We start from the raw sequence: 14928 nt of genomic DNA on the forward strand, positions 1-14928 counted from the left end.
TACTCACATATGCATCATTTATATATGTAATTATTAAATGAGATATATTAATTTTTATCCGATAAAGACATTTACATATATATTGATCTATCCAGATTTAATTATTGATGTCTCGTACATAACAATCCTATTGCTTCTCATTATCATAATCTCTATTATGAAGACAAGTCTATAATTTTAATCAAAGACTTTATCAAATTATCTATTTATAAAAATAATAAGTATGTAATGAAAAATAATAACACTATTAAATCTTATATGATTACGTGATGAATTGGATCTTGATTATACTTAATTATTCTCCAACAATTATGTGAGTTAGAAGATAAGTCTCGCATCTAATGTGTGAAAAGTAACTTCTTTACATTGTAAGGCTTGTGAGGAGACTTGAATGACCGAATTAAGTTTTGTGATAGTATGAAGAGTTGTATTATTGTATGCGAGTTTCAATGGCATTGGAATCACCCAAAAAAGAGATCTAAAAAGAGATCTACAACTCAATGTATGATCAAATGTCAACTTATCAAATTTAAGCTTAAATGTTACGATTTTATAATTTCTAAAAATAATCATTGAAGTTAAAATAAAAATTATATATAATTATCTTAACTTTCTAATAAATTTAAGATCAACTTATATCATAAGTATAATTTTATAAATTATGTTTATACCACTCTTGGTCATAAAAGCTTTAAGATAGAAAAAAAGTTTGAGTTATAATGGTGAGCTTTAAGAAGCATGAGAAATTGGTCTATTTTTTGTTGGCACAGGGACGAAAATCAAACACCATAATGAGTTTTTATCAGTATAAATCTCCAAGTTCACTGTGAAAAAACAAAATAAACAAATGTTGCAACATACAATAAAAGACAGAAAAGTTGCTCTCTCTACATTTGTGAAATCTCTCAAACAAGGAATCACTTCATCTTGAACTTGCATCAGAAAATAATCACAGAAACGAATGATCATAGCTGATGCAGTGCACTCACTGTTGGTTGAACTAACCATGATGCCAAATTGACGATCAATATTCTCCAGATCAAAACTTCACTTTCAGATTAAAACCTTGATAAATTAGGAAGGAACTCACAACACAAAGGAGAAAAGTAAAATAGAATGGTAGGTGTAATTCTCAAGGTACAGTTGCACAACACATGCAGCTGCTGAAGAAGGAAGACCGAGGCTTTCGCTTCTCTTTTCTTTTAGGTGAAGTAGATGACACTGCATTCTTTGTGCCAACATGGTTATCTTGTATCTGTGGCGTGTCTAGAAGATGAGTCTCTTCTTCTTCTTTTAAGAGAGCTATGAATGGAGCTTTAGATTTCTTAGAGTAACTTCTCTCCATGGTAACTATTTTCTCTTCCACTGGCATTTCTTCACTATGTAACATGCACTGCTCATATTCATCATGAGGCATTGACTTCATGAGATTTAGACCAGTCTGTTTTGACAAGCTTTCGTTTTCTGACTTATCATGTTGAAGCAATGGAGTTTGATCTGATTCTTGTGGCCTTGCTTCCTTTCTGAGGTTGAGATTGAAGCTTGGTGACTTTTGTATCTGACAAGAGATGTTAGGATGATCAGGGTTTGATTCAGTACTGAGCCTTGATACACTGTCCCTTGTTTCATAACCACCATTTGCAAATATATAATTGTTTGAACATGGTCCAATGGACTTGGTAGCTGTTGAAATTGTTAGTTCTGTCGCTTCAGATGAAGCTTCTTCTGTGTGTTGCGGACATTCTTCTCCTTCTTCCTCAAGTGATTTATTGCCAACCAAGTCCACAGATGGAACTGTTAACTTAGAAGAATCAAATGTGTTGCTCTCATTTGTTTGCTTCCAATCTGACTTAGGCATGCTGGTAGCAGTAAAACTTTTGGTCTGCTTTACATTGTCCTGATGGCAATCACAGATATGCAACAAAGAGGAATTATTTTGCAAGGGAAAAGATTCTTCCTTATTTATAGCTACCAGATCAGAATTGCATTGGTCTGACATTTCTGTCTCCTCATAAGTATTCACCATGACATGTGAAGCTTCTGGCTTTTCATTTGTTTCTTCAATTTTATTCTTATAATTCTCTCCCTCCTCATGTCTGCAATCAGCAACAGTTAACCCTGGAACAAGAGAAATCCTTTTGGCTTCTGAAACCACAGAATGTTTTTCTCCTGAAGCACCACCACTTTCCTCTGAAGCCTTGCTGGAGTTGTTTACATAAGCCTCGTATGGGACTCCATTCTCAGTGACTTTAGGTTCTTCACTTTGATCATTGGTGACAAGCCTGGAGACATCAGAATCATGTAATATATTTCTTCCTCCATTGCAGTCTCCATTAGACCCTCTTGCCATATCACATGTATACACCATGCCAGACTTATATTCTTCCAATGAGTCTTTCATGCATTGACCCGGCTTGTAATCATGTGAATTCTCCTTTGTTGATCCACGTCTTCTCAATATACTTTCTTCATAAAGTACCTTGCAATTTTCCTCATGATCTAAGTTAAGTGGATTATCCTCAAGGAAAGATTCAATGAATGAGTTTAGGGAATCCTCAGTAGCATAATTTACCTTGCTCAATGAAATACCATTAGTGTTGTTGTCAATACTTGAGGAATCAGGTGTTGCTCCAGAAGAATCTATCAAACAGCTCCCAAACTCATTTCCATCTTTTCCATCTAACTTGTCATGGGATTCCATTTCTTTTTCTAGACCATCATCCTTAATCTGCTGACAATGAGAATTAGTATCTAGCAAATTTTCTTCTAGGACTGATTCTGTGCCAAGGAACGATTGTTCAGAGAGAAAATTGACTGCCTCATCATGATCAGAATGTACACTTGATGACTCTTGAATATGTATATTATTTGACATGTTCACATCATTCATCATTAACACCGTTGTTTCCTCTTCATCTGCTAGAATTCAAAACAAGACAAAGAATAGATCTTAATTCTTAATTTTTTCATCATGTTTACAATCTCTTATAATTTAGAATCATATTTTTTAAATTAAAATCTAATAACGTTTCAACAAGTGGATCAAATCTGAGACTAATCAAGTAAATGTGGATAAGACTATCAAAATATTAACAGAATTGTACTAACCATGTTGAATTGAAGGCTCGTTATTAAGGTGATGATTATATGCTACTAATTGATGTTCTCTCAAGCATGACTCTTCTTGCTTCTCATATTCTTCAGTGCCTTCTAATGAGGAACTTGACAAATTCTCGGAGTTTCCATCTTCAGCTTCAACTGGTCCAGCATTTGGAGACTTTTCAGGTTGACTGACTTCAGTTATTTCATCCCCTTTAAAACAGAATTCTGAGTAATTTTTTTTTATATAAAATACTCTAAAAATTTGGACTTAGGTCCTAACTGAAAACAAGTTTGTAAAGTGAGAATTTCCCGAGCCCCAAGCCTCATAAGGACTATATTGGTTATATCTCTAATCTATATAGGATTTCAACACACCCCATCATGGCCAACATTAGACATATGGAGTGTACACAAATGAGAGTGTTCCAATCACAGCACTCTCTCATAGGATTCAAAACAAGACAATGGATAGATCTTAAATTTTCATCATATTTACAAGCTCTGATAATTTTTAGTCTTAATTTTTAGAACTAAAATCCAATAACGTTTCAAAGTGGATCAAATCTGGCATTAATCAAGTAAATGTGGATAAGACTGAAAATATTAATAGAATGATCCTAACCTTGTTGGATTGAAGGCTCGTTATCAAGGTGATGATTATAAGTTACTACTAGATGTTCTATCAAGCATGACTCTTCTTGCTTCTCATGTTCTTCAGTGCCTTCCAATGAAGATTTTGACAAGCTTTCAGAATTTTCATCTTCAGCTTCAACTAATCCAGCATTTGGAGACTTCTCAGATTGTCTGACTTCAGTTATTTCATCCCCTATAAAACAGAATTGCAAGTAAACTTTTTATAAATTATTGATAAAATAGAACTCCTTATAAGTACTATATTGGTCATATCTCTAATCTATGTAGGATCTCCACATTCCCCTTCACACTCTTTAGAATAAGCTTTGGTACCACCTTAAAATTTGAATTTAAGGTTTAACTCAACTTACAAGATCAGCCTGTAAAGTGAATATTAAGGACTATATTGGCCATATCCTAGTCTATGTGGGATCTGAACAGTTGCTAATTGTTATTTGATGAGTATCATTTCGAAATAAATTACTGACCTGCACCTTCAAAAGAACTTGTCAAATTCAATGGATCATCGGATACGGAGATGGTAGTTGTTCCTTCATCATCTATACCAATGTCGACAGGAATTACTACATTTCCATCTTGTTTATCTTCCTGCAGTTTATCTTCAAATTCACTTGTTTTATCATCGAAATCCAACCTTGCTGCTACGTGATCATCTTTGCCTTCAACTGTTTGATGCTTTTGATGGTCTACAATACCATCATTCTCGTGATTATCTCGTTTCAATAAATCATTTTCAAATGAAATTCTTGTGCAGTCAGAAGCCATCCCTGTAGCTTTCTCCTGAACATCTTCAAATTCAGAAGCTGGATGCATTTTATTTTCCACATTCATGTCGCTTTTGCTAGTATCTTCTCCCAACAAATCATTTTCAAATATGCTTGCTGTATTGTTAGGATTGAGCACTGAAGCTTCCTCCTGAACATCTTTGGCTTCATCTGTTGGAACCATTTCCATTTTTTCTTTCACACCATCTACTTGACTATCTTCTTGCAGTGTAACTCTTTCAATCTCAGCTGTTGCATCCTCAGAAATCACTCCTGCAGCTTTCTCCTGAACATCTCTGGCTTCATCTGTTGGAATCATGTCCATTTTGTCTTTCACATCATCTGCATGACTATCTTCTTGCAGTGTAACTTTTCCAAGTTCAGTTGTTGCATCTTCAGAAACCACTCCTGAAGCTTTCGCCTGAACACCTTCAGCTTCAGCTGTTGGAAGCATTTGATTTTCCATATTTTTATCACATGCATGACTATCTTCTTGAAGTCCAAATTTTCCAAGTTCAGTTGCTGCATCCTCAGAAACCACCCCTTCAGCTTTCTCCTGAATATCTTCAGCTTCAGCTGTTGGAAGCATTTGATTTTCCATATTTACATCAACTGCATGAGTATCTCCTTCCATTGAATCATTTTCAAGCATGCTTGTTGTATGGTTAGAAGCAAACCATATAGCTTTCTCATGTGTGTCATCATCTTTGGCTTCATCAGTTGCAATTGTTTGAGTTTTCCCTTTTACATCTTCTGAATGACCATCTTCTTGCCATGTATCTGGGCCAAGTTCATTTGTTATACCACTGGAAGCTTTTTCCATAACATCTTTGGCTATAGATGTTGGTATATTCTGATTTTCTTCCTTGTCATTGCCTGCATGAATATCTTGTGACACCCCATTTGCAAGTTCACTGGTATCCTCTTGGAAAGTCTTTCTCTCGGCTTCACTTATGTTATCTTCCTCTGAAAAATGGCAAATGAAATTAAAAGAGAGAAGGAAAGTTAGAAAAAAAAAATAGAAATCTCAACCAAATTTTCTTCAGCATTCCAATATCGTGTACCTTTGATAGCTGATGTATTGTTATTACCCATTTCGTTGCCCATGCTCAGCTTTCCAAATCCTGCAATATAACCAATCTAAAGAGATTATGCTATAATTCCCACACTATTGATTTGCTTATAATAGAACAAGATATATCAATGGAAAGGCTTAAAGTTCAACTCTCCAAGAACAACAATGCTGTGCCATACCATGATAGTGATACTGATGATGTTATTCACATGCTCCTATCTTTAGTCATTTGAAGACAGCTTGATTTCTGTGACATTGCCAGAGTGTTTATACTTGATCCAAACAGCCAGTAACATGGTCTTGCTTACTCCATATGCCTCATTTTGGGTCCTTTGTCTTCCTAATAAGCATACCCTTAAAGTAATTGAACATATATAATACATCATCTCTTTTTCTTTTCTATCTGTCGTTGCTAACTTAGACCATGTTCTTCATAATCTAAGATAATGTGACCAAATAATGTTCACTTTCGGTGAGTCCATGATTATTAAGTAGCCTTAGTCTACCATTGGCCTATACTTATGAATATGCTTTAAAATGCTCTTAAACTATTGTTTTGTTATGCAGGAACCCGTGATGGTTTGGCTTAACCCTCCTAAAAGAAATTTGCACACACATAATTGAAGAGTGGGGGCATTACAATTTAACAACTTATAAATTATAATCATCTCTATTCTTATACTGCTTGTTGTTGAGCTTTTGGGAAAACATGTTCAACCTCAAACGGCTTTCCATGTGTTTTAGAGAACTTTCCAAGTGTTTTTGCCTTTTCTAAAGTAAGGAGTTGAGGGTTTTGTTGCACTGTCTGAAAATGACTACCATGGACCAATGAAGTATGAACCATATATGAGACAGGTAGGCACTGGGGACATGCACTTTAACAATTGGCAACAATGAGGTTCACAATGCCATTGGCTATTTATTTTTTCCATTTGTGAAGAGAATGGTGTGATGATCATGATTAGGTTTAAGTACTTGGGTATGTTGTTTCTTCATTTTTTTTACTTAAAAGTTTATTCTTTGTATGCAAGGTGGCTTGGGAAACACGTACCATAGTTTGTTAGTATTGGTCTCATGATTGTGTGCATTATTTTTCGGTACTTCCTACTTTTCTATATGATAAGAAGTTTAACAACTCAGACCCTTCTCATTTCTTTTATTCTTCGAAAGGAAACATAAAGAAAAGTTGGTGGCTTTTGTGAAACGAGTGATTTCTATGGCTTATTTAACTAACTTTCATCTAAAATATCCTTTAAGCAAACTAATTATTCAAAGAAATGAAATAAAAGTGATAATAAAGACACCAAATATGATTGTAGCAGATTACATGACTCTGCTTGCAAAATTTTCTTTCCATTCTTTTGCCGAAATGATTGTAGCAGTTTATTTAATCCAATAGCCCTAAGTGCTTTGTTTGCAATTGGAGATTGATTAACACTATTTACTGTTCGCTGGGTATTTTATGGCAGATTTTGTTCCGTAGAACTTTAGTTACGAGATAAGTTGTATGAGTACCGAAACCTAGTTTATGTAGGTTCTGATTTTCACTTCTATTTAAAAATTATAAAGAGCCAACTATTATATTAGAGTTGCGATAGTTTTTTTTTATACTCTATTTTTATTAATTTTTCCACTTTGCATGCTACCCCTATTATTTAAGAAAAATGTTAGAAAGAGACTCTTTAATACTCTATTAAATCATAAATTCTAAACTCATTTATACTCTATTAAACATACTTTTTGTTATTTGTTAGTTAAAATATATCGGTTAAATTGTACTTTTTATTTCTTTATTTTTATCAATTTGTAATTTTAGTCTCCTTATTTTAAAATAGAAATATTTAATTCCCTATTTATAAAAATATAGAATTTTAGTTCTATCGTTAATTTGATATTCATGGATAATTAAAATTTAACGTTGTTTGGTGATCTGTCATCATTTAAGTGACGTAATATTTAGTAATGACACATAAAAATAAAAAATTAAAAAATAACATACAAAAATCTTTATTTTTATATATTTTAATAAGTGGTTGATATTTATTTTATTAATAAAACTTATTTGCATTTTTTTTTTAATGTTATGTCACTAAATGTTACATTATTTAAGTATGAGTAACGTTAAAACTTAAAGATTTACAAATATCAATTTGACGGGCAGATCAAAATTTTCTATTTTTAAATTATAAATTATGGTGGATCTCACTTCTAATTATTATCTTTGTCTCTATATATAAGACATTTTTTACTTTTTAACTTGCCCACTTTTATAAAATTTTCTTCTAACTGTCAATTATATTATTTATATTTTCTCTAAAATACCTTATTTAATTAATAATTCTTTTAGACAAAAGATAATAAATGCTTGAAATTAATTGGATAAAAATACTCTCTTTCTTGATTAATTAATCAGGAGAAAAATGATTAAGTGGAAAGAAAAAAAATTTTGGAAAAGTAGTTTATGGATAAATTTTATGTTCTTAACTAAATTAACTACTTTTCTTAAAGGATGTAATTTTGTTGAAAAATTCATATAATTAGAGACAAAGGCGGTAGTTAATAAGTCTCTTTCTGTTTTTTTTAGAGATAAGTCTCTTTCTTGATTTTGTAGTTTTTATTAAATTTTGAGAATGTGTTAATTTTTTGGTAACAATGTTATTATTATAAAGTATAAACTGATTTTACTAATGACTAATCTATGTCAAGATACTTGACTGTCCACCTTTAATGAAGTCTTTCCTTCCAACCACTTTTTTTTTATATACAAGACTCAAACTTAAGACCATTTTCTAGTATCATTTGAATCAACAATTTATTGATAGAAAATATGTTAATTATTAGTTTTCCTTTTATTTAAATGTTCAATGTGATTCTCTTGTTGCAAAAAAATATGTAACTTTATCTTTTCTTTTGTTGTCTTACTAATAATGTTAGTCCTATGTAGTACTGACATGTTCAATGTGATTTATTAGCATTTCTTTTCTTAAAATGTTTAATGTGATTCTCCTATTACAAAAATATATGCAATGCTATCTTTTCTTGTGTTGTTTTACTAACAATGTTAATCGTATGTAGCAGTGACATGTCCATTTTTTATTAGACTAGGCTAAATGATACATTACACTCACATGTGTGTGATGGTTTATGTAATACCCTTCAAATTTGATATTTTAGTGATTTTTTTCATAGAGTGACATTTTACACAGTTTTTTATTGGTCAAAATCTTTCATTGATCAAAATCCTCGATGGGTCGCCCATTCTAAGATGTCTAATCACCTTCAGGATTAACGACTATCCACACAAACAACACAATTCTTTTCAATGTATTTTGTCCTTATATACTTTCTAAGAAACTTCTCAGAAGATTACTCATCGTTAAATCACTTTGGGTCAAGCATACTTTGTGGAGTTCTTAAGTGATGAGCTACTTAAAAGTATATACATATTGTTGGTATTGGTAAAATAAATTAATTAATTTAAGTCATCATCAACTGCACAGTCTCACACCTATATAAAACTCTAGATCTCTAATTCTAATGTGTCTGAGCTATTATAGTTTAGATTGTGTTCAAGACACTCCAATCTCTAACTTTGGGGAAGATCCACAATCTTAATTACAAGCGTTCAAAAGCTTGAATAGCAACTTGAAGTCTTAGAGTTTTTTTTTTCTAACTTGTTTCTAGAAATATTGAAATATAAACTTATGAAGCTCTTTTTTCAAATTTTTCTTATATGTTTTAGCTCTCCCCATATCAACTCTTACATATTTAAGTTATATCTTAAGTCTAGGATTATATCAACACTAACTTATATCTCACAACAGATAAAACAACTTAAACAACATCAAACAATATACATAATTGCATATATCATAAATATACATAATTAGGAGAATTATGATATTACAATTAACAATATATACAAGTAATATTGTTAAAAAAATGTAATTAAGTAGAAATCACATTCTTAGTGAATTAATTAAATATGATTAATATCTTAAATTATTTTAATATATGTTGATAATTATTATTACATTAAATGAGTTTTCTAATATATTTAAATTAAATTTGAATATTTTAATTTTATAAAATTTTCCAATTTTTTAAACCCATAGTCAAATTCTCCATTTAATAATTGCTAGATGTATATCAAAAAGTTAAAAGTTTATTTTTAATGCATTAAAAGTAGTATGAAGGTTTTAAAATAAATCCATTAAACTACGCATAAAGAAATATTTTTAATCATATATGTTCCTATTTATTATATCATAAGAAATAAGAAATAATAACTCTATTTATTAATAAAAAAAATAAAATGTAATATTTTAAAATATCATTTAATGTATTAAAATATTTTCTTTGACAAAAATAATAGTTATATTAATTTTTTTTGTTGTCAATTGATGGTATTATGTGCGAAATGTTTTTTTTTTTAACAATACTCCCAACATTTTAAAGTTTCTTTACATAACTTAAAAAATATAATAAATATTTCACTTTTTTACAATTCTATTATAATAATTTATCTTATCAATGAATATATTATTTTTAATTATAATAGTTGAATAATTTATATAAAAAAATCAATTAATACTACATTAAAAATGATAACATTATTATTTTTTAAAACAATTTTTGAATGAATACGATAAAGGGAAAGTAATTAATAATTTTATGAATGAAATAATTTTAGATCAATATTTAGTATTTTACTTGACATTACGTAGGTCAATGGTATTATGTGTGACATGTTTTTTTTCATGTAATAAACTCTTAGTTTAGTTAAAAAATAATAATGACTATATGTTATAAATATTTAATGATGGTTGTTAATTATTACTATTTATATTTCATTTAATATTATGATTTTATTTTTAATTATTTATGCTTATAAATAAGTTATCTCATTGTTGGAAATAGGACAAGAAACTCTACATACTCTCCTTTATATTGCTTTCTCTGTTTTCTTTTTATTGTTTCTATATTATAGTTTATAACTTTATATTAATTTTTATAACATGATATTAGCACGACTCTTTACAACAAAACTCAAAGGCACAAAGGTACATGCTTATATAATAAATCTTATTTAAGTAAAGTTATATTCTTGAATTCATGTTTCAAAATTAGAATATCTCATTAGTAGTATTCTTTTATTCATTTTTTTTGTATATTGTTGTATTATGTGAATATGAAATGCATTTAGATGTAATTGGTCTTGAAGACAATATCAAAATAATAAATTCTAAGAAATGATCTTTTTATGTAAAAAAAAAATATGAGAATAATGAACTTGGGAGATGCAAAACATGCCTTGAAAATTATGGATTTTCACAAACATCTAACTTAAAAAGACATCCACATGTAGTGAATGTAAGTATTTTTCAATACCAAATAAGTTAGGATATATATAAAGAACTCAATTTACTTCTAATGTATTTTACAAGCATTTTCGTGATACACTTGATGGAAAAGTTTAAATAAAACTCCTTAAAAGATTTAACATATCAAAAACATTGGTGCAAGTTCTTTAAAAGATTATTCAATCAAATTGAGTAAGTCACATTGTGTACTAGAATAATATGTATGATGTGGTATAATCATCTTAACGAATATATGTTAAGAGAATCATATGATTTTTTCATGTATTTATAAGAAAATATATGGAATATTGAGTTTATCATGATTTCTATTTGTGTAGATGACATAAATATTTTTGGAACACTGGAAGAGATTCAAAAAGTTATAGATTTCACAAAGATGAGATTGAGACAAAGGATGTAAAATAAATAATTTTTGCTTATCATTACAATTTGAATATATAAATTATGGTGTTTCCTGTGCATCAACAAGTTTATATAACAAAGGTTTTTAAAAAGATTTATATGGACATATCACATTTATTGTGCACTCCAATGATTGTCAGATCTTAGTACGTGGATTCTAAACTTATGATCATTCTAAATCTCAAGAAAATGGATAGTGTTACTTAGTCATATGAGCAATGATATATCTTGTTGATTATACGTCACTTGATATATAATTTGTTATTAATTTACTTGTAATATATAGTTTTTCACTTACATGAAATATTGTTGGAACAAAGTCAAAAACATTTTTTTATTATCTTAAAGCTTTTTTGGTCAAAACTTTTGTTTACATGTGATAGCATAGTCATATATGAGAGATTGTTGCATTTATTGCTTAGTTAAAAGAAGAATGAATTAAAAGAAATGGAAGAAAACATAGTTTTCCTAAGTTCTTTTAAACTTATGATCTTCAAAGGAGTAGTGATATAGTTATTCAATAAGTTTGCTTATGTGAGAACCTATCAAATTTTTTTATAAAGTCGTTAACAAGTACAATTTTTGAACAACTAATACACTAGATTGGTCTTTTTCTTAAGGATGATTGTCTACATTAGAGACATTCTACACTTTTTTTCCCTTCATCATGGTTGTCTCACTAGGTTTCTCTCACAAGGTTTTGAACAAGATAGTATATGATGTTGTATTAAAGAATGATATATTTTTTTCCTTCACTGAATTTTTGTCCAACGGGATTTTTCTTAATAAGGTTTTAACATGGCATATTCTCAAACAATGGACATCCAAGAGGGAGTGTAATGAATATTTAATAGTGATTGTTCATTATTTTTGTTTATATTTCACCTAATACAATAATCTTATTTGTAACTATTTATATCTATAAATAAACTATCTCCATGTTAAAAATAAGACAAAAAAATTTATATTTTCTCCTTTATTATCTCTTTATTACTTCTATATTACGGTTTATAACTTTACGTTGATTTTTTAACATTATTCGATTTTTATGTTATATGCAAATATTATAATCATTTCAAAATTATCTTATTATAATTATGATTTAAATATATTTTTAATCCCTTAAATTTAGGGTAAATTTATTTTTAGTCCCTCAAATTTAAAATTAATGTTTGTAGTCCCTATAATTTCAAAAAAAAAATTTATTTTAGTCCTTATATTTAAATTTTGTTAAAAAATTTATCAAATATTATTGCATAAAATCTATCTATTGGTATCTTTATTACTGAAAATATTACATTAAATCTAATTGATATTGCATAATCGTTTTAATTTATTACTTTAAGATATGTTATTGGTGATCTGAGAGATTAAAATAAGATTTTTGAAAATTATAGAAATTAAAAAACAATAATTTTAAATTTGAGCGATCAAAAATAAATTTGTCTTAAATTTAAGGAGGTAAAAACATATTTAAACCTATAATTATATGTATATGTTTTAAAAATTAAAAATAGCTATAAAAATATTAAATTACCAAAAAGAAATGGGAAATTTTGAGACTTTTGAATATAGATGTTATCCGGGTGCAGCGTGTGTGGGCAGCGCAGTGCGAAGAGATAACGAAGGCAGAGGCAAAATGGCAACAGCAACAGCAACAGCAACTTGTGCGGTTTCATTCAGGAACAGCTTCGGTGTGAGTAAGCCCTGTAAGTCAATTCTTCTTCTTCACTTTCATTTTCATTTCCTCAAATGTCAAATGAAGTATTCATTTCACCCTTTTCAGCGGATCTTGGGTTCGTCACCTCTCAGTTGAGCGGCCTCAGAATCTGCAACCCCAAATTGCTTCCCACACCCCTCACTCTCACTCTCACTCTCACTCTCACTCTCACTCCACCTCTCCCTATCGTTGCCAGTAAGTCAATTCTCTAGCTACTACTCTTGATGTTGTTCTCCAATTCTAGTTAGAGTTTTATCCCTAATTAATTCATCTGTACACTCACTCCCTGTGGTTTCTTCCAAATTCACAACATAACTTGCATATACCCTCCTTATAGGCACACTGGACCTGCTGTAATTTGTTTTTCGAGTAACATTAGGTGTGACTATAACGTATTTCAAACAATAAAGGGGATTAGTGTAAGAAAACAAATGTAGGAATATCACGTGAATTTCCTTGTTTCTTAATTTCACTGTTCTGTAAATTTTTTTAAAACAGAAAATAAAGTAAAAGTAACTGGACGTCTTTTATTTAAAATTGAAAATAGAAAATATATTTTTGAAACCAAACTCCCTCTTAACTTTTTAATTAGAGAACATGCATAACTAACAATATTATTTGACATGCATAACTAATATTATTGCTTGTTTGTGTGAATCTTCACTAAACATAGTCATTGGTTTGCGAGGCATCCAACTGCAATTGTGATCATTATTTTGAAACAGTTTTAACTAGCAGCCTGGTGATTGATTCTTATAGTGCTGTGATTTTATTGTTTTTTCAGGGAGAGTGTGTCCCCTCACGGGAAAGAAATCAAACAGGGCCAACAAAGTATCATTTTCAAACCATAAGACTAAGAAACTGCAGTTTGTGAACCTTCAGTACAAGAGAATTTGGTGGGAAGCAGGGAAGCGCTATGTAAAGCTTCGTTTGTCAACGAAAGCATTGAAGACCATAGAGAAGAATGGACTTGATGCAGTGGCAAAGAAGGCTGGAATTGATCTCAAGAAGAAATAAGAGTATCGAATTATGATTGTAACAGAGTGGAAGAATACATTCATATTCCTTGGTGTTAATTGTAGATTTTTCTCTTTCGTATATTATTTTTCAAAAGCAAGTTGTGTTTGTAGAGAAACAAAATATGGTGAGGTCATGAGCCATGAATTTCACTAATGGAAATCTCTTTGACAACCCCCTCATGGTGCTTACAATAGCCATGGATAGGATTGTTAGTAGCTTGATCAAAGTGAATTATCCTACTAAATTGGTATTTTCTTGTATTTTGATTTGTAGTCACATCACCACAACCACAATAGCTGTTGCCAGAATCATTGTCTTTGGGTATGGGTATGACAATTTCCCATGCAATGAAGTGAATGACAAATAATCGGGCTTTACTATCAAAGGTAATTACATATATCTTCCTCTCACCTATCAATAACATAGACATGTTACATAGATTAGTCATCAGTGTCATATGCAGAAAGCAGAAAATGTTTGGTTTGGAAATTTCCATTGGTTTTGTAATTCTTTTAGCTAGGAAAATAAAGAATGGAGAATTTAAAAGAGGATTAGAAACTATAGTCCATATTGGGTGGTTATATTCAAAATTACTTCTGTTTTTTTCTTTTTCTTTTTGGGGGTGGGGAGAAGGGGGTGTCGTGTGATTGTCTTCATATATGTAACTTTTCGAAGTTCAGTTGTTGAATCTTCAGAGTCCAGTACGTTTCTGAACATCTTCAACTTCATCTCTTGGACTCATTTCATTTTTTTAATTTACGTCATTTGCATGAGTATCTCCTTTCAGTGAATCATTTTCAAGCAGGC

At 30.1% G+C, this 14928-nt stretch overlaps 2 protein-coding genes across 4 annotated transcripts; one reads left to right on the forward strand and one right to left on the reverse strand.

The window, feature by feature from the left end:
- Positions 1-466: 466 nt before the first annotated feature.
- On the reverse strand, positions 467-6262 carry LOC114915942 (uncharacterized). Of its 3 annotated transcripts, XM_029271468.2 has the most exons (7): positions 5775-6262; positions 5585-5644; positions 4224-5486; positions 3725-3928; positions 3109-3312; positions 2573-2919; positions 467-2479 (listed from the first exon to the last, which is right to left on the reverse strand). In XM_029271468.2, the coding sequence occupies exons 2-7, from the start codon at positions 5625-5627 to the stop codon at positions 1133-1135; spliced, it is 3408 nt and encodes a 1135-aa protein (XP_029127301.1). In that variant the 5' UTR covers positions 5628-5644; positions 5775-6262; the 3' UTR covers positions 467-1132. The 3 variants fall into 3 exon arrangements, with proteins under 3 accessions (XP_029127301.1, XP_029127298.1, XP_029127299.1); XM_029271465.2 differs by having other exon boundaries at positions 468-2919; positions 5775-6260; XM_029271466.2 differs by having other exon boundaries at positions 469-2916; positions 5775-6258.
- Positions 6263-12936: 6674 nt separating this feature from the next.
- LOC109797154 (uncharacterized) lies at positions 12937-14292 on the forward strand. Its single transcript, XM_020357093.3, has 3 exons — positions 12937-13090; positions 13168-13296; positions 13886-14292. Exons 1-3 carry the CDS (start codon positions 13021-13023, stop codon positions 14116-14118), a joined length of 432 nt encoding a protein of 143 aa, XP_020212682.2. The 5' UTR covers positions 12937-13020; the 3' UTR covers positions 14119-14292.
- The last annotated feature ends 636 nt before the right edge of the window (positions 14293-14928 follow it).

The sequence above is a fragment of the Cajanus cajan genome, chromosome 7, assembly GCF_000230855.2.
Source record: "Cajanus cajan strain Asha chromosome 7, NIPB_CcT2T_4, whole genome shotgun sequence".
Taxonomy (NCBI): domain Eukaryota; kingdom Viridiplantae; phylum Streptophyta; class Magnoliopsida; order Fabales; family Fabaceae; genus Cajanus; species Cajanus cajan.

Excerpts from the sequence above, each read along its gene's own strand:
- LOC114915942 (XM_029271465.2), bottom strand. The coding sequence starts at position 5,627 with ATGGGCAACGAAATGGGTAATAACAATACATCAGCTATCAAAG. Across the intron at positions 3,929-4,223 it reads AAGTTCTTTTGAAGGTGCAG|GGGATGAAATAACTGAAGTC; the intron begins GTCAGTAATTTA and ends TCTGTTTTATAG. Across the intron at positions 3,313-3,724 it reads CGAGCCTTCAATCCAACAAG|GGGATGAAATAACTGAAGTC; the intron begins GTTAGGATCATT and ends TCTGTTTTAAAG.
- LOC109797154 (XM_020357093.3), top strand. The coding sequence starts at position 13,021 with ATGGCAACAGCAACAGCAACAGCAACTTGTGCGGTTTCATTCAGGAAC. Across the intron at positions 13,091-13,167 it reads CTTCGGTGTGAGTAAGCCCT|CGGATCTTGGGTTCGTCACC; the intron begins GTAAGTCAATTC and ends CACCCTTTTCAG. Across the intron at positions 13,297-13,885 it reads ACCTCTCCCTATCGTTGCCA|GGAGAGTGTGTCCCCTCACG; the intron begins GTAAGTCAATTC and ends TTGTTTTTTCAG.